Raw genomic sequence first — 24,935 nt, 5'->3', positions numbered from 1 at the left:
AGAGAACCCACGCAGACACAGGGACAACATGCAAACTCCTCATTCAGTGATGCTTTACTGAATACAGCCAAGTGTTAATTTCAAATTTCAGTTATACGCTAAAATAACATAATTTAAAGCAATGACATAAGCTATCGATGTAAGAGAACCACATGGGTTCAGGAGGAGGAGGATAGAAAGAGCAGAAAAGATCCCAAAAACAAAATAAGATTTAAGGATCAACAATACAAACTTTATTGTAAAATGAATGACAAATATACAGTGTCATATTTAAAAGAAACAGCTGGGCGCTGATGTTACTGAAACACTGGTGAATGTGACTGTTTTTGGGTGCGTGTTAATACACATTTAGGACTCTTGTAGCGCTTACAGCGGCGAGATGTATGTGAGCGAGTAAGGTGACGGTTAATGAAAATGCAGCCGTTAGAAAGACACACACAAAGTGAAGACATTCAGTTTAAAACATTTATTGAGTATCATCCTGGAGAACTAGTGAAAAAAGTGTGAGAACAGCAGCCAGGAATTGGCTTCACATCCAGCGTTAGAAAATCCTGACTCCATCCGTGATACTGGTGTTTGCGTGTGGGACACGAGAAAAATGGCGTTTCATTTCTAGTTTCCTTTCAGACGGTTTCCAAAGAACCATTCAGAAAGGGAGAAAAGGCACATCTGTACCCTCAAAGGTGCTGTTCCACAGGGCGCCGTCGTCTAGCTGCTACTTGCTACTACTGCCAGAGCATAAACGTACTGAGATCTGAGCTCATTCATCGAGTTTTTAAAGGACACCCTGCCAATTTGAATGCGTAATACTGCTGTGGATATACTGACATGTAAGATTTCCTAAAATCTGTTTTTGGAAAATTACAAAGTAATAAAAAACACATATTTAAAAAAAAAAAAAAAAAACTAATAAACAGTAATTGTTATTGTGTGGTAAAAATCCAGTGTTTTTAAGCCCTATAAAAAGCCTCATTGTGCATTCACACTGCTTAGCAACACAAACAACAAATACCGTTCAGTCTGGTCACGTCCTGCAGAGCTGAGCGACAGCCCAATTGTTGTCAGTGGACAAGAGTTAACAAGTTAGCCAGTGGGTCAAACGTGTCCATATGCGGTATGAACCCTTTCAGAGTGCCAATCAGAATTTAACGCTTCATTGTTCCGCTGCAGACTGGTCTCACGCTGTTTCGCCAGCGAGCGCCACACACACGACGGGCTGGCTGTAGTCGTAGCTATGGCCGAGACAGAGAGCCTAAAACGTGCGGACGTTAAGTGATGCGTGGTCAATAGACATCTACGTTTGTGTTGCCAGTTCTGCAGGAGTCAAATAGACAGATGATTGACAACTAGAGTAGTTTAAATGATTCTACTGAGAAATACGCAGGGTGTAGTTTGTTCACTTTGGGGTAAAATAACGCTAATTTCTTATAATTAGCATGTATATTTCCATATGGCGACAGCTCTGGCTGATCCCTTATTGACCCACGACAAGCGTTTACAGCTCACTATGTTAACGCAAAAAAAAAAAGAAAAGAAAAAGCATGTGCAAGGCCAAACCAGCAGATAAAACTGAATTCTGTCTACAGCTACTGAACGCCGCCTCAATCCTACAGTCCGTCAGCACAGAACCGTCCACCAGCCAAAGTTGCTCGCAGTTGAGAGGCACAGTTCAAACGGGCTGCTGCTGCTGCTGCTGCTGCTGCTGTTTCGTTGCCGCGGTTTTACTTGACAGCGACCACTGAGGTGCTGTGGATGGACTCCATGACGGCCGCCAGGCGGCTGCACAGGTCGTGGGCCTGGCTGACGTGGACCTTGGGCGGGTCTTTGAGCAGCACCGTCTCGGCCGAACCGTCCAGAACCCTGGGCAGCAACTCGCCCAGCTTCACCTGCAGGGAGTCTGAACACAGAAGGAGAGCAGGAGAAATTTATGTTTGTTTGTTTTAAGTTGGTCTAGGTTGTCATGACCCCAAACTGATGGAGAGATTAAGTAGGGACCTCCTACCTAATATGTTCTATATTAAACAGGGCCTAGTGTTATTTGTAAATATACATTATTATTATCATTTTGCATCAATTAAGCTATCCCTTTTCCCTTTACTAAAATATGTTCAATTCACTACAATACAATACAATAATGTGCATTTAAAGAAATTTGAATTTGTGGGGGAAATTAAAAAAAAATACATAAAAAATGTCGAATCAATCAAAGATTTTGCGACCCCCTACTGGCATGAAGCGGTATGCCGCCCAGCCCTATTTGAAACCATCTTTCTCACCGTCCATGTCCTGGCCCAGGCAGCAGCACCAGTGGCTGCGGATGCTCTCCATAGTGTCCCGGTCTTCCTGGGCCAGAGCCGAGTCCCGGCTCATCAGGTGCAGACAGGGGATGACGACCTCGTCCATGATGGCGACGCCCTCCTCCACCTTGCTCTCATCGCCGCTGCAGAACAGCCGCGACGCGCTCTCGTTCAGCGCCTGCACGGAGGATGACAGGAGGAAAAGAAAAGATGGAAGATACAGCTGAAGAGTTTTCCTGCCTTCACGTGTTTTTCTCGTTATCATCAATGTCTCTTAAGTGAATTTCAGAGAAGTATTTAAACAGATTCACACCGATATATCTATAGAAGAAGTGATTACAGTTCTCTAGTACATTAAATAAAATGAACAGAACCTTTAATAGACCTGAAAATCTATTAGTGTTACTTGCACTACACTGTGTTTTGCACTGAAGAAGAAGCATATTTTGTATAAACAGAAAGTGTGATGCTGAATTCTAACTGCATTGTATTGTTTTTTAACAAGGCAGATGAAATAAAGCTTATTAAAGTCATTTTAAATGAAATAACTACTGTCAGAAGACACACCATGTGGTAAGAAGGCAGTTTTTCTGTGGAACATTTAGTCAAAGTTGAACAGATTTTCTCCCATGACCACCTCAAGGGCTTCTTGTCTGTGCTTGCTTAACAACAAGAATTCAATTTTAACTTAATTTTTCTGAATTGTTTACTCCGAAAACATTGTTCCAAATGTCACATACTGGAAAACAAAGACAATGGAAAAAGCTTGAGCTTCCAGATGGGAACTAAGCCAAGTTTGATTTATTTAAAACTTATTTTGTTGTTGTGGCTCCAAATACAAACTAAAAATGGAAATGCTGATAAAGATATTTTAGGCCAGATGTCAGGAAATGCCAAATGGACACAGATAGTTCCCAGAGGACGACTGCTATGAATCTGTGGACCAAAGTACAAAAGCAGGAACCTCCTATGAAACTTACATATTCAGCCTCGCTCAGTAACGGTAACCAACAACTCGTCTGATTTACTCACAGAGAGACACTTCCTCCTGTAAACTGCAATGAGGGACTTGTCCACACCGCGTTTCTCTCCGTTCCTCAGCAGGTTGGAGTTGGTCTCGTACGCGTGAGCCAAGTAGTTCAACGCCTCTCGCATCCTGCAGCACGGGCGGCAGTCACGGTGTCAGCACAACCAAAAATACAGCGGAACATGCGCTCGAGAGACATATATATGCAGCGTACTGAAATAAGCCTCAGAGTCAGTCAGCTACATGTTTAAAACTAATCACAAACATGTCTTAAAACAGATTTTAAATGCACTCAAAGAGCAGTTAAAGGAGTTCAGTATGTGTCCTATATGTGTTCTATATTAAACTCAGCCAGTGCTATTTATAAATATACATATAAGTTCAAAGGTTCAAATATTCATATATATAGTTAGCTCCTGTTCTGCTAATATCACATTTGTGACTGGGATTTCATCTGGGGACTGAATAGGCTCTCGACCAATAGCGGCGAACCTGACAGAGTGAGCCTGTAATACGCGACCTCGTCATTGGCTCAGCAGCAAATAGGGGCGGGGCCTATTGTGTATAAGAGGCTTACATTGCCAGGTCTAGTGAGACAGCTCCTGTGTCCTGCTGACTGAAAGATAACGTCTTCTGCCTCCATTTATCCCTTTACTAAAATACGTTGGATTCGTATTAATGCGTATTTAAAGACATTTAAATTTGTGGGGGGAAATTTAAAAACAAATATAGAAAAAAAAAAGTCTAATCAACCAAAGATTTTGCGACCGTGTAGCGTTGTCCTGAGTATCTGACACCTACTTCCCATGCTGGTAGTGCTCCAGTCCAGTCAGCAGGTAGACGAACACGGTCCTGAACAGCCTGTAGTCATCGTGCCACTGCTGCGAGACGACAAACACAATAACACAGTTCACAAAAAGAGCGGCGACTTTTTATGTTTCCACATGACCGACAAAAACAAGCTTTAATTCTTATCTCAGCCTATGATTCAGACCAGGGAAAGAAATTAATCACAAAATTATATGAAGAAGTGGAAAGTTTAGGGAAAGAAAACAGCGTATATAAAAGAAAAGTGGGATAAAAGGGAGGGATGGGAGAAGGTAAATGAAGAACAGTGGAAAACAGTAGACACAAACATAGAAATCATGGCGGGAGTTAAAGACGAGTACGGAGACAATTCTGAAAGTGCAATTTCCATTTACACTTGAAGTTTTTAGGATTTAGGAAAAGAGAACCAAGAGATCAGGAGTCAGGAGACAAATACATATTTTGAATAATAATTATGGTGGCAGGTAAAAAAGCTATCACCAGGAAACAGCTAAAATGGAGGATTGTTTACAGGTAAAGCTTGATGGAGAAGTTAATGTTTTCGACGAGACTAAAAACAGACACATTTAGAAATTACTGCGTTGATTTTGTGTTTCCATTGACAGCAGATTTTGTGCAGTGAGGACAATGTGTATTGAAGTTTATTGATCCCTTTGGTTCAGGCTACAGATTTGTTCATGGTTCATATGCATCATTTGATGTGTTTACTCTTATTAGAAAAGAGACTCTGCAAGAGAGGTGTGAAAATAGGGACATGAGTGGAGTTTTGCTCGAGTATTAAAGTATTTTTATGTGTACATTTTGCTTCACATTTTCTCTACTCTATCTTTATTTGAGATTTTATGTCTGTGAACCTATGTCTCTGCTGCCCTGTGGGTGAAGATGGGTATGTTCTATGTTTCTTTTGGAAAATTGTATGATTGTATCAGCAGCAGGATGGCGTGTGACTGAAAACCAAAAATATACAAGACCCAGATTTATTATTCTATCATTATTATTATTATTATTATTACAAGTTTATATGACATCCTTAACTTAACAGAAAGTGTTTAAGTCCAGCCTGTGCCTGTAATCAGGTTCCCTGTCTCAGTCCCTAAGATGCTGGAACATACATAGTTCTCATTCCAGTGGGGACAAATGTCACCGGGTTTACACGCTCCCTGCTGGTATTCCAACCATGCACATCCAAACAAACTCACCGATCACTGATGTGATAAACTGAATATAACCAAAAGCAACTAGCAACATCTAGCAACTCCTACTAATGGAGTTTTATGACCCTGAAGTGGTTGATAATATGTGTGGAACCTTTTTATGCCGTTGTATCTACACATTTTTCTTTGAAAAGAATGAGTTGATGTTTCAAATTCTGCCTCCACTGTTTTTACATCCCTATAAAATTAATCTATTTTACATCTACAAACTGATGATGATTGGTGTTTTCATTAATTTATACTAGAGTATAATGTTAAGCTGGAACAGATTTATTCAAATAACACAACAACACATTAAAGTGTCCTTGAGAATGAATCAAACGCTAATAAAGTTTTAGGAGCGTGAACGCTCAGTACCAGGTATTCATCCATGTCCATGTCTTCTGGCTTAATGAGGCGCAGCTTGGCCCGGGCTTCCCTCATGATACTGATGGCCCTGCATGCACAAAAACAACACACAAAGTTAAACGGCACCCGACATCCTCACAACTTACAGGTCTCTGCTCTGGACACTAGATGGCGACACATGCACACTGTATTTCTATATAGTCTGTATTAAGAGCAGGGGCCTCTCAAACTTTATCTTAGCAGCTTTTAGCTTCACAACTTCTTTTAAAAATATATATATATCCAAGAGATCCTAGCTTGTGACTCATCTGTATTCTCATGTTAAAGCTTTCCCCACATCGAGGACACATTTATCCATCATCTGTGTGCACCTCTCGTCGAAGCTGAGGTTGCGGTCGGTAAACTGCTCAAGCAGCGTCCTCTCAATAACGCGCTTGGGCGCCTTGTTCTGGAAGAAGTAGACCAGAGCGTGCTGCAGACGAGCATCCTCCTGGGGGGTGGTCTCCTCCTGGGAGAGCTCGTACAAGCGGGAATACTCTTCGTGGAAGGCCTGAAAGAGCCACGGGGAGTGTTAATGCTCTGAAAACGCTGACGAACATGAAGATGGACTTTAATTTAATCCACGTAGCGGCTGGGGAATTTTGGATTTCGTGAGACAAGATTCAAGAAAACCTTCTTAAACACCAAGATTAAGAGGCGCTTGAATTTTTGCCACTGTTAATAAATAATATAGTTTGGCATTTTGATGATATGTCGACAAAAATGCATGTCTGGATTTTAATGAATATGCAGGAAAAGGCTCAAAAGAAGCAGATGAATGATGCATTCAGTTGAGACATGAGAAGGCTCCCATACCTTGATGAGGCCAGCCTCAGGACCTTCCTTATCAAAAATCTGTCTGGCCTTGGCTATGGCTAGAATCACCCCCTGCATGGCTGGAGTCAGCATCATCTAGGAAATGACAGAAATGTAGAAAAGAAGTGAGAGTTAAAGATTTTTTTAAGATAATCTTAAAAAAACTAAAGCAAAAATCTACATATAATGTGTTCATGGCAGATGTTATTGTTCACCATATATTCCAGTAAGTGCAACAATGTGGTATTAGCCCCACTACGACTCTTACCTCTTCATTGTATCCGTCAGCGTCGGCCCTCACCATGATCCTGCCCACGTTGGGAATCTCCACTTCCGAGACCTCGTTCTCAGGCTGTCGCTGTCTCGTCGGGACGTCCTGGCGCGGCTCCTCGTCTCCCGGTCCTGCTTCGCGCTCAGGAGCCTCCCTGGAAACCTCCGGCTCGCCTTCAGCCTCAGGGCCGAGGCGCGCCCTCTCCGTGTCCTCCTTCTCCACGTGGGGGTCAGACGGCGGCTGGTTAGAGAGCTCTGCGTCAGGGCCAGGAGTCTGACATAGGCAGAGAGTTAACGAAATACACGTTATTATGCAGCCCCTCTATCTTTTATATGAAATGATCCCTTTGCACTTACCACGAATGTCTGTTACAGAGCTTGAATTTTACGCCTCCACCTACCACTTTATAATACACACCTGCATGGATGGAAGTGAACCTCTAAAAGCCTGAGGCCACTCTCTTTATTTGTGATATTTCAATGTGGTGGTGCGCTTTTGTTTCTACTGGAACGATTAAAGTTTTTTTTGTTTTTTTGCAATATGGACATAATCATTTAGACTTTCTGCATCCATCCTTTTTTATGTTCTTGAATGACTTAGGCTGTAAGTAATGTGTAAAGTGATGGAATTTGCATTTCCAAATAAAAAGATGATTTAAAAAATGATTAAATAAAGACAACAACTAAAGCCAGACGGTCAAAAGTTTGGCTGTGCTTCATCTCAAAAGATCCAGACTGTGCAACCAGCAACAAGGGAGGTGACACCTGGAATTTGATTATACATCTGACGTCTATTTTATTTTATTATGATAATTATGACAATTTGTTGTGGATTTTATTTTATATTGATTAATTTATTTCTTAGTCTGAGTTGTATTTATGTTATTTAAATAATTTTTTGTATATTTTTTAAAAATTTTCCCCTCAAATTGAATTTTCAAGATAGTTTTAGTTAAGTTTTAGTAAAGAGATAAGGGATAGCTAAATATTAAAAGCAAAATGATCATAGTATATATTGTATATATAGTTTAATATAAAATAATAATATATAATACATATAGTCCTTTGAAAATCCCTGATTTAAATTAATATTCTGTTCTGTTGCACGTCTCAAAACGCCTTAAAAATAAAAAGGCACCGTTTTTATTCAAAGTTTGTATGTTTTCCATTGTTTAAGCACCGGTATCGGATAAAACTGAGTGGGTGAGTAGAAACGCCAGTACAGACTAACAGCAGCACCGGTGGTCGTAATATTTTGAGCACAAAAATAACACGTGGCATGAAACATGGCAGTCAGCGGCAGTAGCTGCTTTGACATTTACCTTATCTGTATAGTCCTCTACGACCTGGCCTGACATTAAGCCTGACTCTCCAGCACTATTCTAACACCTGTAATGGGATCCTTGACACAGATGTACGCGCTTTATTTTTGTGGCCTAGAAATCCTGACCCATATTCTACCGAGGAGAAGTGGGCTGGGTGTCGGGGACTGGCCCACCTGACTCTGCAGCTCCTTCTCGGCCGAGGCGGAGCTCTGGCTGGGCCCCGGGGTGTCGGTGTCGGTGGCCGCCGCGCTGCCGGCGTCGACTGGCTGGCAGCCAGGGCTCTCTGGAGGTGGTGGTGCTGGTGGTGGTGATGACTCTGATTCTTCTGGGGGTGAAAAAGAGGCGGAGGCTGTGAGTCAACACATGCGCTTGGAGAGAAAAAACAAAAAAAAAACAGAAACAAGCCAAGACATTTCCAGCACATATGTTTGATAACTGACACTCTTTGTGTAGATAATGTTACCAGGAAGTACAAGTATTTTTGGATTGACTTTACTGAGAGTTGCTTGCGTTGAATATAACACACAAAGGTATTTATTTATTTGCTAACTATATTCTGGGACCATGGGGTATTTAAATAGAAGCGTATCATTATACAGTATTTATGTCCACATTCCCCAAAAATCTGCGTTGTCCATTTGCATTTATTAGAATTTAGTTTGTGAAGACTCATCGAAACTTCTCAATACACACCTTCAGGCTTCTCTCTGGCATCGGGCTCCGGATCCTTCTCTGCTTCTGGATCAGGTCGCTGCTCTGAAGCGGCCCCCTGCTCCGGCTCTTCGGCGGAGGGTCCCGACTGGGGCGCTGGCTCCACGGCCGGCTGCTGCGCGTCGTCCTGACTGGGGCTCGGGGGCTCCGCGGAGGCCGTGGACTCCTCTTGCGGGGTGGCGGTCTGGCAGAACTGCTCCTCCCATTCGCTGAGCTCCTGCTGGAACCAGCGGTTGTCTTCCTGGACGTAGCGTCTGAGGACGGGCGGCAAGGAGTCCATGCCGTGGAGCGCCTGGCCTGTCTCGTCATCTGTGTCTTCTAGGTTAGGGTTAGGGTTAGGGTTAGGGTTAAAACCCGCTTACTGGCTTGAAACATCTAGATATATGTTTAAATATGCTACTACACTATTAGTTTCTTTATTATATAATGACCTCAGTTAAGTATCAGGTTTGCAGAGACAGACATTTACTACAGAGCAGAATTTCTATAATTCACAACATTATTTGCATTGTTTTTACTTTCAATCAGACTAGTTTCGGCCAAATCAATCCTTCTTATTCTCCACGCATCCGCTTTTCTCTGCTACGAATGAAACGAATCTGTCGTCGTACCTGTGATAAGTTGGGGTAGCCTGTCATCGATGTACATCAAGCAGTAGGCGCTTGCGTTGGTCATGCCTCCAAAGGAGTCTCGTTCCAGCTCCTCCCACGAAGACTCGGTGATGCTTATGTCGTTGTACTTCATCCAGCGCTGGTTGGCGTGGTCGTAGATGTAGGCCCAGTAGTGGCCCGCCGACGCCTGGCCTTCATGCACGAGCACTGCGTGGAGTCTGTACGGCACCTGAGTAAGAGCAGAGTACGAATCATAAATCACTGAAAGCTCTACAGCAAGGACCCCCAAACTGATGGAGAGATTAAGTAGGGATCCCCTACCTACTATATGTGTTCTATATTAAACTATACATTATTATTAAGCTATTCAAATAATTTGTGTAGGAAAATTAAAAAAATATATATATAAAAAATATCTAATCAACCAAAGATTTTGCGACCTTCCTGCAGTACCTCTGTGGACCCCCTAGGGGTCGCGGGCCCCCTATTGAAGACCTATGCCCTACAGTATTATCCAAACACTGTGAGTCAATAGTGCAGGTCTCAATTAACAGCAGAATAACCTTAAACTGACCTGTTGTTATTTGTATTCTGTTGTGCAGTTTCTATTACATTACGCTCCCGTTTCCCCACGGAGATCAGTGACGGAATAATCTGATCCCGGCTAACGCACTTTCCAGGGCTGTAGATGTTAAATATGTAATTGAATTGCAGCTTGACAGAGTAAATTAGGGCGAGTGCGAGCATTACCTGGCAGAGACTGTTGTCTGAGTACATGCCCTCGAGCGTCAGAGAGAGCCTGTCGATGCTGGCCTTTAGCTCTGGTACACACAAACACAAACACGCACAAGAAAGGGAGACAAAAGGAACAATTATTTTCTCCTTCTGACTATATTTACATTTTATGTGAAATGTCCTATAATGAGAATGTTTGGGAGGGACGTGTCTCCAACTGGTGTTTAACTCAGATGACTTCGACTCAGCTTGATTATTAACATATACTGATCTATTGTCTGACACTGGTGTGAGTGACTGAGTCACAGGCAGCTGAGAAACACTGAAATGTTCTATTTTTGCGGTGGCGCACAGCTCGAGGCCAGTGAAGTGGCATTTTCCTGATGCTCTTTCTTCACCTGCACTATTTATATTCACCTCCGAGGTATTTTATTGAAGCAAAGTGATAGAAGAGGTGCAGTAGAGGATGAATCTGTGACAGCTCATGGAGACAAAGTTCATTCCTGTCAAGTGAATATAGTGGATTATTTCACAGCTAAATAATAAAGCTCATCACACTGAGGCAGCTAAAGCATGTAAAGGCTTGTATAGTCTGAATGAAGTGGATAGAAACGGTAGTAGTAATAAATTTGAATCTGATAACTGTGTTTAAAGCAAGGTCATTGTGTATATTCTGAGCGTTTTTTCCCATTAGCATACCGTTTATGTCATTTTCTACTTCAGTCCTCCAGCGCTGTAGGCAGGTCTTAACAAAGTGCAGCTCTTCTTCAGTGATGCTGTGGGGGGCTGGATGCGGGGGGTAGTCGATGGGGAGTCTGCACTGGGTGAACGGCTTGTATATGGGCGTCCGCTGGCAACTGGAAACACTGGAAACCGGGTCCTCTGATGAATCTGCTTCTTCGGCTTCACTGAAGAGAAAGAGAGGAAGCATGAAGTGTCTGGAAGTCTGTTCGGTGTTCACAACCTTTTGTTTTATTCAATCGTTTAGACTCTTTAACGTGGACTAATTAAAATACCTGTCTTTGGTTTCACTGAAGGGGTGGCTTGCAGGCGTTGGTGAAGATGCAGCCAGTCTGGGGTCTTCAGCCGGGGAAACACTTGTAGGCTTGGTGGTAGCAAACTCCAACACAAACTGAAGCATGTCAGCCAGAGGATACTTGGTCGGTCCTGAGCCATAGTTTTTATAACTGTGAACAAAGACACATGAAATATTGGTCGAACATTGCGGGATTAGGGGTGACACACACAATTGGCTAAGAAGTTATTTAATTAATAAGGTTCAATACGTGAATATCAATAATAGTAAATCCAGTTGTTGAATAATAACCTGTGGGGTTCCACAAGGGTCAGTATTGGGACCAATGGCATTTATACTTTATCTGAATGATATTGTCACGGTAAAATAATAATTTTTTGTTTTGTGGATGATACTAATATATTTTGCTTGGGGGATGACCTGCAGGAAATAATAAGAACAGTAGAAAGGGAACTGACTGCTTTAAGCCATTGGTTTAATCACAATCGATTAAATTAAAACAAAAATAGAGAGTGGAAATAAATAGAGTGTATGAAATAAATTTTTTGGGAACTATAACAGATCACAAACTTTGTTCAAAACTACATATAGAATCAATCATTAATCATATAGAAAGTCAATTGCTGTTCTCTTCACTGATAATACCATACATGACATACTCTGTAGAGGTTTCAAGAACTGTTTATACATCAAAATTAGATCCCATAATTAAACTATAAACAGAAGCTACACGAGTCATAAATAAACTGGGTTATTTAGAACCAACTATTAGATAATTTATTGAATGTGGCACAGTAAAATTCTTATATATAGTTCAATTAAAAATATAACAAATAATATTAATAAAAGCCTCCCTGATGGTTTTCAACATTTTTTCAAATTAAGACAGGGAAAATATAATTTAAGAGGGCTCTTTATTTTTTACTGTGTGATAAACTTATGTTGTTCTATATCAATTTTCAAAAAAAGCCCTGAAATGTAAAACGATTGAAGATTATAAGGAAAGTTTGAAGTAACTTAACTTGGATGTTGTAGCAATTGATTTTGTTTTTTGTTTTTTAAACTATTTGAATTTAACTTTTGTATTATTCTGTAGATATTGAGCTGGAGCAATTACCTAAGATAGGCATATACTATAAGCCTCAGGCTTCTGCTTTAATCCTTTTTTGGTCAATATTTGAGACGTTATGCCGTGTATTAAATAAATGGAAAATGAAAATAATAACCACAATAAAAGAAAATACTGTAACAGAAATAGCTGAATCAAGCTGTGTTCTCTTAAAATGTTTATCAGGTGACTTACCACTCCAGTTTTTGTTGTAGAACTGCAAGCTGCTCCTTGAGTTTCTTCACCTCTCCTCTCCTCTCATGTGTCCGGTCTATGTTTTTGTGAAGATATCTGTGCACATAAAAAAATCAGCAATCCTCAAAACCACGTAAAAAATCCTGAAACATTTACATATTCTTTTTCTCACATTCTACATATGGCAGCACTCTGAATGCATAAAGTTGTCATACTTTCCTGCTGATAATTAATTCCTGATTGGTTTCCTTTGAACTTATTCACATACTTCCTGTAGAGACCCTTCCTCTCTCTCTTTTTTTTCTCACCTGTCCATATAAATGATCTGAGGAAACTCGAGTTTCTTGTGGATCTTCTCAGGGCGTCCAAGCTGGGTGTTGAATTCAAATCTAGAAAGTTCAAATGTCAAGACCGGTGGTAGCTTTTTGAACCATCTCTGCAAACCAAGAGAGAGCAACAAAGACTTCCTTAGCAGATGAACATACTGCATGCGTATATTAAATCCTTTTGTGAGCTGATGAAATTATTCACCTCACGTCCAGGTGTGACGTTGTGCTCTGAATGAAGCGACTCGATCTCCTTCTCAACCATGGCACCTTCTAGGCATTCATCGAGGTTGTTGAAGCCGTTGACCTGCAGAGGGTACTGGCCAAACTGCTCGATGTTACACACCGTTTTACCTAAACACAATCGCAAACGAGTGATCAGGAACGGATTCCATACTGATTATGTCATCGCTGCAAAAAAACTAGGTCAGAACTCATACCCTCGTGTTTTCTTTCTGTCACAAAGGTGCCATAGAAGAGCTGGACCATGGGGTTATGTTGTTTGTCTTCTGCTTTACTAAAAATAAAACATGACATCGATTAATGAGGATTTAAATTACATATGCAACAGGACAATTTAAATATATGACTTACTTTCCATTGGCAGCCAGCTGAAAAGCATCCTCCAACCAGTCAAGCAGTTTGTGTGAAAATTCACTGACATCCTGAAATGAACAAATTGTACAAGAAAATTGCAAATTTATGTTTTTTTTTCTCTCTCTGATTCAATCCTTTGTAATCAAAGAAAAGCACATGGGATTATTAAAGGAAGTTATACTCAACATTGTTGGCTCTGAGTCAGTTCAATTCACACATGACTACAGGTCTACACTAAGACAACATGACTCTCTCCATGTAAACTGAGCGGGCTCTGCAAATAATGTTTTGATTCCATTACAATTTTGCCATGAATTACTGAGAAAGAGGTGACGACATTAGGGAGAGTGAAGAGAAACACTGCACATGACACTCTTACTGAAGTTAAGTGAGGTTACGTAATTGACCTCTGCATAATTATTATGCACCATGAGAAGATCCCTGGCTGCAGACAAACTGGAAGCCACGCTAACCTAAATATTTTACTACAATGATCCTCATGTGGAAATTTTCTTCCAGCATTTAACACATAATTTGAGTCTATCTGCAACATGGATGGGCATCAATAACCGGTTCTTTTAAAGAACTGGTTCAAACTGGTTAAGTTCACCCATATCATTAGCCTTCACGCTAATCGATTCGCATTATCGATACTTTTTTTGGCAAAACTTTATGTAACCAGTCCAGAAGGTGGCGATAATGCACCTAAAAGTTGTTTTCTAATTGCCATAAAACGAAAGAAGAAGAATCTTTACGTCGAAACATGTCAATCACATCACGTAATGACAAGGAAGACACGATGGTAGAACAAGCGTCTTCCTTGTCGTCACGTTCCTTGCCCAACTTTACAGCAAGATGTTTACAGCCTGGCACAAATTACGGTTTTGGAAAAGAGAAACTGTTTATTTTTCGATTCATGACAACTGTACGAGGTGTGAATCTTTTTCTAACTCATTTGTATATTTTTTTCATTAAGGTTTAAAATTCTGCATAATTAAGCACGTTCCCACTTTGAGTGACAGGTGGTAGCCTGAGCTAACGGGTAGGGGAGAGTTGGGTGGGAGGGTCTCAACATCCGACAAGACCCCCCGTGTGGGTGGAGTAAAGCTCATCCAACATGGCGACCATAGGGTCCCGCCCAATTGGGGCTTCATTTTTGAGATTCAGATCCAACATGCAGTCAATGTGTCAGAGAGAGAGAAATGTTCAAAAGTGTGGCTTCACTTCACCAGAAGGAACTGTGCAGGACTGTAATTTCAAACAAGGGCACGAACACCACCAACAAGCTGAAGCATTTGTCGAGCATTGACGGTATTATATACAGAGAGAGAGCCATGTGTTGGACAATGTCCAGTCAACGAGTGCAGCTATCTTTAAGCCTCAGCAGAGCAGTGTCAGTCAGGATCCAGTGACCAATTTCCTATTTTTTTCTTACTCAAGTTCTGATCTCGTTTAGAAACTCAAAATTGCTGTTGTTTACACAAAACCACGAACGCCTCCTTTTTATAAACCAGAAATTCACAGGAGGATTTCATAAGTGAATTGATGAAGAACGGGATCGATAAGCAGAATCGATAGTGGCATCGGTATCAATAAAATCTTATCGATGCCCACCCTTAATCAGCAAGCGGAAAGCCCATGAAAAGTGTGTCTTTAACTGAAGCTGTGTTTCTACCTGCTGGGCCTCGCTGGTCCTGAAGGCTTCTCGCAGCAGCTCCACCGCAGCAGAAGGATCCACAAACCTGCGCGTGGAGCCCACCATGAGGGCGAACAGACACCGGAGCTCCTGCATGAAAGCTATGTTCCTCTTGTCCTGTTGACACAAACACCACAACGCGGCTCGTGAGTGTAGACCACCTCCCTACTAACCGTGCACCTCAAAAACACAAACAAGGCGATGGTGAAACTCTGATCTGCGTGAGCTAGTGGCACCGGGTTACTCACTGAATGGCTCTTACACTTCTCCAGTAGTCGCTCAGACAGGTGGTAGTTGAGAACCAGCCTCTTGAACACAGGCAGGTGGAACAGTGACTGCAACATGAAAAATATATATATATATAAAATGTGCAACAGTCCAACTTTCATTTTGCACTTTTTATGTTAAAATATGGATGTTTGTCATATTTAGGTTGCAGTACAATGGTTTAGAGAAGTGGGCCCAGGTAAAATAGCCGCGCTGTACGCACAGACCAGTACACACATTAGTCACAAATGTCAAATAGTTTTATTCGAGCTGCCAGGAAGACACGCCGCAACAATTTGTTACAGGACACCTGTGTTTCTCATGATAAACTCAATGCAGTCACTTAGTCTTAGGTGTCATGTGCGGTGGTCATGTGAGCTGCTGCTGCTGCTGCTTCTTCGTCTTCTTCTGAGCACTTATGAATATCTTGATATGCTTTGCCGCTGGAGTAGGAAATTCAATTATGGCTTATCTCGGTTTTACTGTAATTTACGCCACAATGGGTTATAGAGGGAATATGAGCTGACAGCTGATTCATGTGGTCACTCAGCTCCTGTCTGATAACGTGATGACTTCTTTAGGGGAGGCTGCAGGAACACACAGCACTGACACACACACACACACACACAAAAAACAATCATTTGCATGAAACTCAACACTGCATCATTTCCGTATTTCTCCTGCATATGCGGGCCTTGACTTCTAAACCGACGATGAAGCCTATCTGAGTTCACCAGACAAACAATCACTGCCTCCCCCCTTCGCTCCGTTTCACACGCGGCACTGGAAGTCCACCGCCCCGCTCTGTTCTCACGCCGCTCGCTATTTAATTATCCGCACAGTCCTGCAGTGTGTCCGGGCGAGGGCTCTGGTTTCTGCCGAGCTACCTGATAGGTCTTCAGTCCGGAATGGACTCATAATAGCATTAGCGGCTCAGAGAAATACTGCGTGTTCAAATTTAGCAGGAACTTGGCCGCGCATTTCTGTTTTCAATTTTGACGGTTAACTTCATTAGCACGATACACAGTTGAGGAAAGAGCGAGAGCCGTCCAGTTCACTAAACACTGCACGGACTTTGGAGGAAGAAAGTCTATAAATGTTGCTATGAGCTAAGTGACGTGAGAGTTATTTACATCTTCGGAGCAACAGAAGTCAGAGAATGTTGAATTTTAATAGTTTCCTCATGAGATGTTTGATCCTTCGTAAGTAATTTGTTAAAAACTCACAGTTGACATGCGCAGCATCACGTCTTCCTGCTTACTCATTTGTTTACTTTTTCATGTGTATGAATATATCCATGCGCTGTAATTAATACAGAAGCAAGCGTCCAGATTCCAAAAGACAACATGTCAGATCTTTGACTTCAGACAAACAGATCTCTGCTCTATGTGAGATACGCTGCAGCTCTGGTCTGTACACGGCCTTTAAAAGTATTTCAAATTTAGTTTGCTTAATATTTATACCTAAATTATGAAACAAATTAGAACAATTACTCTTCAGGTTTCTCTTCCTAAGAAGACAGATTTGAACAATCCTTGAAAAAGAGTTACTAAACACCTACATTTACATGGATTTCATCCCATATCACTACATACTGGAAGCTACAGGGCAATAAAATATGATGTTTACGGGTCCATTACCTCCCCTCCCTCCATATGACACTGCATTACAATTTTATTTCTATTTTCTTTTGTTTCATGGAAAGTAAGTAACATTTTTCTTTAATAAGTAAGTGTGTTGGTATAGAATAACTTTGGTAGCACTATAAGTGAAGCAACAGCTACGTCTCTGGACATTTACTTCCATCAGAATCATTGGAAATGGCAGTTTCTCGTCCTCACCTGGATGACAGCACTGAACCAGCAGGTGTTTCCCACATTGCGGATGCCCACGGGCCAGTCGTCCTGACGGACCCAGTCTGCAGGGCTGCACATTTCGCTCTGGGCTTCGCATCTCTTCCTCTTTATCCTGGCTGCGTTTTCCTCTGCGCTGGCCTCCAGAGCCCTGCAGGACATTAGATTAGCATTTTAAAAACATTGATCTGACAACGCATAATTAAACACGGTTGGACTCAGTTAAGAGTCCACATCCCGTGCCTGTGTGTAAGCTGCATAATAAAACCTTTGTGAGTAAAAAATCCACCTAAATGTGTTTAAGGTGCGTAAAAATGCTTACGTGCTGAAGTTGATTACCTGCACATTAACATTAAAGCTAAAATAAGAAGAATGAGAAAGAGTCTAGCATACATAACGACTAGATAAGTGAAAAGGTTTCTGCTTTGTTTGGTTTAGATCCTTGATGGACCATAAACATGACAAACCATCCTGTTGTTGGCATGTTTCAGTGTGGACCAACATAGTAAGCTGGCTTGCTAGTAATGTAATTCCCAGAGCTGTGCTTATAGGATGATTTAATTAGCTTCAATCAGTGATACACTGGAAAAAGAAAATTGTTGAACCAACCCAAAAAAATTACTTCAATTGGTAGCACGCAATTTAATTAGGTTTTTTCAACTGAAGTTTACAAGTTAGATTAACACAATTGATTTGAGTCGGATACAGTTAATAATTTGAGTGCTCGGAAATCAACAGTTTACATTTTAAATTTAACGCACATCCACTTCCTCTCGGTTTAACGGCTCAAAGCTCAAATTCAGAGGGAAAAAAACTAAAAAAAAACGTTGATTCTTTATTGATCCAAATCAATCAGTTCGAAAATTAAGCCTAAATTAGGCTTAATCCAATTAAGGTGGAATGTGGGACAAGTGGCATCTCCAGGGCGCCCAAGTTTTGAACTTAAATTGGAGTGAGATTTTCTTTGTTTGGCCGAGGGATGAGGGGAAAAAAAAACATCATGGAGTCAGACCTAAAGACACTTAACGCAGAAACTTTGACTTGAATAGGAATAGAAGGTTAATCGAACAAAGCGTAATTTCAAGTTGATGAAATCCATTTTCTAGTTGTTTTCTGTGGTTTTTGTTTTCTGTGGTTTTTGTCTCCTCGTCCTCCTCGTTCTTTCATTACACTATTTTGTGTGGCAAAGAAGATCAGCAGTAAATAAAAAAACAAAAAGGTTAAGAAACTGATACCGTACCTGTGGAATTCTCTCTCCTCTTCCTGGGCGTGGTGGGACTCCTGCAGGCTGAGCTCTATGGCGGCCTGCAGTTCATCTTCAGCAAAACACAACAACATGACAGTCAAGAGCCATTTCACAAAATGTTGCCACTCTTCCCTGCGTTCATACGTTCATTCTAAGATAGTTTGATATATAAGTCGATACATCAAGCTGTAAAAATCCATTAGGACCAGACATTTTCCATAACAGATCACTACGAGTGACGCAGGTCTTGTCTGAAATCTTCCTCTCTAAGGTCCTTATTTCATTCATAGTTTGCGGAGAATCAGTTTTTCTCTCAGTGTAACAGGAGATCAAAGTTGCTTCAGTGATAAATGAACCCAGTTATGGATTTCATGCCTAAAATGGCTTAGAGATGGTCCAGGAACAAGCTTAACTTTTGTCCTGAACGCAGCTTTGATGTTTTGAGAAAGAATTTCCTGATCCTGTTGTGTCCCTAAATTGTCAAAGTTACATCATTTGAGCACAATGTTTGGTAAACTGGTCTCTGTCCTCTGCCGTCTGACGCTTTCACCATTAACAACTAATGTTTCAAAATGTGGCTGTCATGTAGTGAATGTAAAATATGTCATTTGCGCTGCCCAAAGGTCAAACAGTTGTTTTTTTTTAATTGTCATTTTAACCTTATATAGCAGTTGCAGCCCGTGGTGAGATAAGAGGACGTCCCTGCAGGGCCACGGAGAAGACACAGCACTAAGTATAACACAAAGAACTGAGCGTAAAGTGCGGGTGTGCAAGCTCATGCAATGCAAAACTAGTGCCGATGGTGCAAGAACGAGACACAAACGCAAACGGTACAATACACCTGGGAGTCATTTGTGCTGTAAGTGTTAACAACCAGCCCTTGAGTCGAATTGGCTTCTTTCTGAAATGCAACAATTACTTTAATCTAAAAGGAATGTAGTCAGAATAGTGTGTCCTCAGTGTACCTTTCTTGCCCTGCCAGGCCTCTCCAGATGTCCCTGACTCCTGCCGTTCCCCGGGGTCCTGAACCTCTGCAGGCTGGGTCGTCAGCAGACCCACTGCATGTCCGATGTCCCCCTGACTGGCCTTAAAGAGACAGACAGAGGACGAGAGGAAATGTTGTTAGAAGCGTCTTCTATCCGTCTGTGTTATTCTATGTTTTTTATTGTGTTTAATTATTTTATTGGTGTTTAGCTTTTTAAGGTTCCTCCAGTTTGTACTGCCCTTGGTTTTTATTCTGCAGCACCTTCATTGTTTTTTATAGTTTTTGTTTGTATTGTTGTATTGTTCACTGTTCAGTTACTGTATTTCGTCATGTGCCTGTTTTTGACTGTGATGGACGCCTTCTTTTTGATTATCTGCGAATACAAATAAGGTAACCTGAACCCTGAACCCTGAACTTAGCTTCCACATAAGATTTAACAGATAAGATTTAGAAATACAAAAAGCCAAAACCTTTGTGTCAGTCAGGAGGAAGTCATGAGATCCTGCCACAGTCAGTTAATCCATTTATCGCACTGTTTGTCTAAATATTACTTTTATGAGCTTCCTATTAACTCTCTAATGTTATGTTTCAAAACATAAGTAGTGCACTGGCTTCCTTTAACAATGCTCACACTGTGTGTGTGTTCCTGACAATGGACTGGATAACACTTTACACAGACATTCATATTTTCTGTAGTTTAAACATCTATACAACTAATCCTTCTAGATTTGATTTTAAGGCAGCTGCTTCTAAGTTGTTGCTTGATTGTATTGGGAGTCAAATTTAAAAACATAAAAGTCTGATTAAGCTAATTAACATGAAAATAAATTAGGACACCAGGCTGGTTTTTAGGGTTTATATGGGATTATCTATCTATCTATCTATCTATCTATCTATCTATCTATCTATCTATCTATCTATCTATCTATCTATCTATCTATATGTGTATTCATCTAGTTTTGTGACATACATGGGATCTGTATTTAGAATACTCATATTTTTGGTATTACTGTGTAATTATAGCTACTGTAGCGTTATATTTATATATGTATACTCTGATGTGTTAATGACGATGTATTGAACGTCTTGTCTAAATGAAATTGAGTTAAGGGGTAAGAATAGACACGTTTTTACTTCCTCCTTCCCCCTTTTTGTGTGGCATGTGGAAACAGTTTTTGCTTTTGATTTATTGATTTGTCTCCTTATTAGTCTGCCTGTTTTGGTTTTGGGATTTTCACTATTTTTCTTTCTCGTTTCTTTTTTTTTTATCTATTTATTTTTTTACTTTGCTTTGCTTTCATTACTTACATGTTTGAAATAAAGACTACAATCAATCAATCAACCAATCAACCAATCAATCAATCAATCAATCAATCAATCAATCAATCAATCAATCAATTAATCCACATCTGTTGCAAAAGTTCTCTTATATAACACAGTGAAACAGGCCTGTGATTAGAATCCTCTTGCTGTATAAAAGTCATTTAATCACTTAGAAGGAAAGATATCAACTACACAGATGGTGAGGATGTTAAAAGTTGCTGCTGACTGGCTACATTAATAGTTTGGACTAAGTGTGTGGTACAGTTTATGTCAATAGAGAGAATAACTTCTATCTTAAAAGATAAAATGAGTGTGTATGAAGGGATATGGAAACCATTCAATGTCTTTATAAGAAAGTGACGCATCAAAGCTTCTGCAGTCTGAGAACTATGACTAATTTATTTACTCATGTTAGAGGTAGTGAGATGCACTTTATATTAATATTGTGATATGACCTTTGTAATATTATACTTATGAGCACTTATTATGAGAGAGAGGACAGGTATGTATATTACAGTGTCATAAATGTAATAGTAATGATGTTACTTGGATAAAAACAAATAAAAACATTGTTAAAAAAAAGTTGCTGCTGATTTCTTCATCGGTTCTTACATTCAGGGCTCTGTAGAGAATCTGTTGGTCTTGGATGCCAGTGATTTCACTCAGCTGGTTGATCAGCATTTCGCTCTGCTGAGGGAGAGGTTGAGGCACACAGAGAAAAATAAAAAATAAAAATAACAATCAAACTTACAGCAGTTGTATCCATGGGGACTGGGTTAGTGATAAAGTGGCATTTATCCAGATTATGAATGGAAATCATAACTTGAGCGTATTTTGCTTTTTTATCTATCTTCATATTTAACCCAAGTGGTCACAGTAAGATAAAACAGTTCACCTTGTTCCACTCACGGTGGGAACAAACTAAGGCCCATGACGTATCTGAAGTTATGTGCGCCTCAATTGTGGACTATGACCCACATAAACAGATATTCATAGGGCATACAGCAGCTTATATATGGACCTGAAGGACAAATGGAAACCTGCCACGCCTGTGTGATCCACATATTGGCTGGGTTGGAACAAAATATATAAAAAAAAATAGTTTGGAAAGAGTTATTTACTTTCTTACCAGGTTACAAGTCTTAAGGATTATACTGGTCCCATCCAAGAAATAATTTGGCACATACGCACCCAGAAATGACACATTATGCTGGTTTATTTTCATGTGTAATGGTTAACCAAGCAACATGTGTGAATATTATTAGTTAGTGAGATTTAGTAGCCGCAGGTGGACTATGCTAACTGGCTAGCTTCATATAAACCTTTTCTATTAATGAATAATGGCCCCATGAATAGACACCTTGTATTTGATATTCTGGTTGGTGCTGACACAAACAAACTAGCCTACAGTTTCCTTTACACTCAAACACTACAAGAGGTTTATTGAGACCAGCGCGACCAGTGTTTTTTGCCGTCTCACCCAACGCGCCAGCAGCCCATTAGCTACAGTGAGACCCGCGAACACAAAACGCTTACAGGCCGTCATGTTTTGACCTCACGGACCCGCGAAGTCCTAAAAAGAAATAACACAGGTCTGCGGAGCGAGAGGCACTATATAAAGCCTGCCATCCCAACAGCAGGTGGACATGTCATGGTATCACACACACATATACACACGCATGAAGCCAAGAGCAGGCTGACCAGACTTATATGGAGTCCGGGGGGCTATCTGAGACCCTCTTAGTTTGCCTCTATTTTCGGCTGCTGACATGGATACCACAGGCTTCTGTTTATCATTCCACTCGCCATGCCACCAGACACCAGCGTGGCGAGTGGGCCCCGGGTCTCTCCCTTTTTCATACACGCTTCCCATGTCAATAGCAAACAGGAAACAGACGGGAACGTTTTAATTGTCATTTACCTTTATGGTCATACATTCGTTGTTATTCATCTCACTTAGAGAACCAAAATTATCAGAAAGAAATACAAAAAAATCACATCAATTCTCCAATATGTAAACCCTTACTACTAGTGCATCATTCAGGTTCACGTTATCTGTGTTGGAACAAATACAATGACCTATATTTATAAACCAACAGCTGATGGAGCCAGATGATGATTAATTGTTAAAACTTTTTCCTGAAGAAATAAAATCGTTTACACCGTGTAGGATATGACTGGGCTATTTCATGAAATTAAGTTTTGATAGGATCATGAGCCTCAAACTCTTAATACAAATTTGAAAAAAATATATTATTTTTCCATAATCATATATATATATATATATATATACATATATATATATAAAACAAATGTCTCACTGCCACTGAAACAAACAAACAAAAGCAAATATACATAATTCACTGACAGGTCAGCTTATCAACTTATATATTTGAAAGTCACAATATTAAGTAAAAAAATAAATAAATAAAAAAGTTTGGGTGTATTTTATTAAGACGAATTCATACTTGTTTTCCAAAAAACGTGAAAATGTTTTAAGATTCTTCAAAATCCCTTCTTTACATGAAACAAATCGAGAGGCAACTTCAAAATGCCAGATTTTTCAACGCACGTTTGGCCCAGTCCACACAACACAGAGGGGTTAGTGTTAGCTCTTCAGGCGTTCCGATGCAAACATGCCACTTAACGTGTTAAAAGCAGCTTCGTCGATCTTTACGCTCACCGAGTTCGTTGAGTTTTCCCCATTTTCAGACTGTTCGGCTCTCATTGCAGACAAAACCCGGCTTTTCTTCTCGTTTTCCCCTCTAAATGCTTCCTGCGCTGTGACCGACTCCATCTGTCAAGAGCCGAGAGCAGACGGCCAGCTGCGCGCGCACACCTGTCAAGGGACGCGCGTGCACCGGAGCCAGGGCTAAAGGTGACGCGGTTACCCGCGGAGTGATTGGAAATTTCTTGAAGGTAACGCAATACTTCCAGTGTCTATTTAAACTGGTCCTAACATTAACCCGATGACTGTCCAGTAGACTGTGTCTACAGTCTGTATAGTGACTGTGTTTATTTATTATTCATTTTATTTTATTTTATTTATTTCCCCAATTTTAATATCTACATCTTTCTTCTACATCAGGGGTATAAACTCATTTAGGTTTGGGGGCCACATAACAGCCCAGTTTGAACTCAAGTGGGCCGAACCAGTAACATAACAGAAAAAATAACCTATCCATAACTCTAGACTTTTTCCATTAGTTTTAGTGCAAAGAAGAAGTAAATTAGGAATGTTTACATTTAATAAACTATCCCTTAAAAAATTCTTTAAAAATATAAGAAATATAAGAGCCATATCGGCACATTGGCGTTTGCTGTTTAGTCCTGGGTCTCAGTGTTGGCCTATATCCGCTTCTTTTTCTAAAACAGTGGAGAAATTAGGAATAGCAGTAATTTTCATTGAAAAACTGCAGTCTTCTATGTAATTTTGGCAATTTGCAAATAGAAAGTGGTCCAGATTAGACCCTCTGGTGGGCCGCTTTTGGCCCGTGGGCCATATGTTTGACACCTGTGTTCTACATTATATCATCCATTTACACAAGCTAAATATTTCCCATGTACATCCCTTTGTCCTTCTTTAATGTTTGCATAATTATATTTATTATTATAATTTTTCTTATATAATTTGATTTACTTCCCTCCCATTTTTCCTCTTTCACTTTTACTTCAGTTCTTAGTGGATTTATTGATTTTAGTTATTAGTTTCAATACACTTTTGCATTATTAATATTTTTTCTCTTTTTTTCCATTATTCATATTTTTTCTATATTTTTCTATTTACTTTCTCCATTTTCATGTTATTATACTATTTTAGATGTAATTATTTATCATAAATTTTCTATATATTTTTTATTATTTCCCCCCAATTTTACAGTATCCCAACTCTCCTTTTTTTACCTTTCTACCTTTAACAGTAAAAGGCATTTATTTATATAATATATAGTCTATTTTCTACATATTAATCAATTTATTTTGGTGGACATATGTTTTAATATGTTCACCTTTCTCCCTTTTTACTTTTATATAATATGTTGTCAGATCTTATAATTTTAGCCTGAACATAACTGGATGTCGTC

The 24,935-nt window shown here is 40.2% G+C and overlaps 1 protein-coding gene across 4 annotated transcripts; it reads right to left on the bottom strand.

Moving 5' to 3' along the window:
- Positions 1–210: 210 nt before the first annotated feature.
- usp28 (ubiquitin specific peptidase 28) lies at positions 211–23,678 on the bottom strand. Of its 4 annotated transcripts, none has more exons than XM_047607699.1 (26): positions 23,537–23,678; positions 21,466–21,543; positions 19,511–19,631; positions 18,540–18,615; positions 17,288–17,450; positions 15,428–15,514; positions 15,159–15,296; positions 13,481–13,551; positions 13,327–13,403; positions 13,092–13,240; positions 12,869–12,996; positions 12,561–12,656; positions 11,238–11,408; positions 10,921–11,129; positions 10,237–10,307; positions 9,487–9,715; positions 8,858–9,193; positions 8,338–8,489; positions 6,838–7,113; positions 6,570–6,665; positions 6,086–6,264; positions 5,724–5,802; positions 4,126–4,205; positions 3,330–3,453; positions 2,277–2,475; positions 211–1,897 (listed from the first exon to the last, which is right to left on the bottom strand). In XM_047607699.1, the coding sequence occupies exons 1-26, from the start codon at positions 23,648–23,650 to the stop codon at positions 1,722–1,724; spliced, it is 3,675 nt and encodes a 1,224-aa protein (XP_047463655.1). In that variant the 5' UTR covers positions 23,651–23,678; the 3' UTR covers positions 211–1,721. The 4 variants fall into 4 exon arrangements, with proteins under 4 accessions (XP_047463655.1, XP_047463656.1, XP_047463658.1 ...); XM_047607700.1 differs by having other exon boundaries at positions 8,338–8,486; XM_047607702.1 differs by having other exon boundaries at positions 8,858–9,190.
- Between the last annotated feature and the right edge of the window lie 1,257 nt (positions 23,679–24,935).

The sequence above is a fragment of the Mugil cephalus genome, chromosome 15 (genome assembly GCF_022458985.1).
Source record: "Mugil cephalus isolate CIBA_MC_2020 chromosome 15, CIBA_Mcephalus_1.1, whole genome shotgun sequence".
NCBI classification, from domain to species: domain Eukaryota; kingdom Metazoa; phylum Chordata; class Actinopteri; order Mugiliformes; family Mugilidae; genus Mugil; species Mugil cephalus.
Note: the sequence above shows the minus strand (reverse complement) of the source record. Positions and strands in the feature narration are given on the sequence as shown.

Coding starts and splice junctions, on each gene's coding strand:
- usp28 (XM_047607699.1), bottom strand. CDS start 23,650: ATGGAGTCGGTCACAGCGCAGGAAGCATTTAGAGGGGAAAACGAGAAG. Junction 6,666..6,837: donor CTGACGGATACAATGAAGAG/GTAAGAGTCGTA, acceptor GTCATTTCCTAG/ATGATGCTGACTCCAGCCAT. Junction 1,898..2,276: donor CCTGGGCCAGGACATGGACG/GTGAGAAAGATG, acceptor TTCTGTGTTCAG/ACTCCCTGCAGGTGAAGCTG.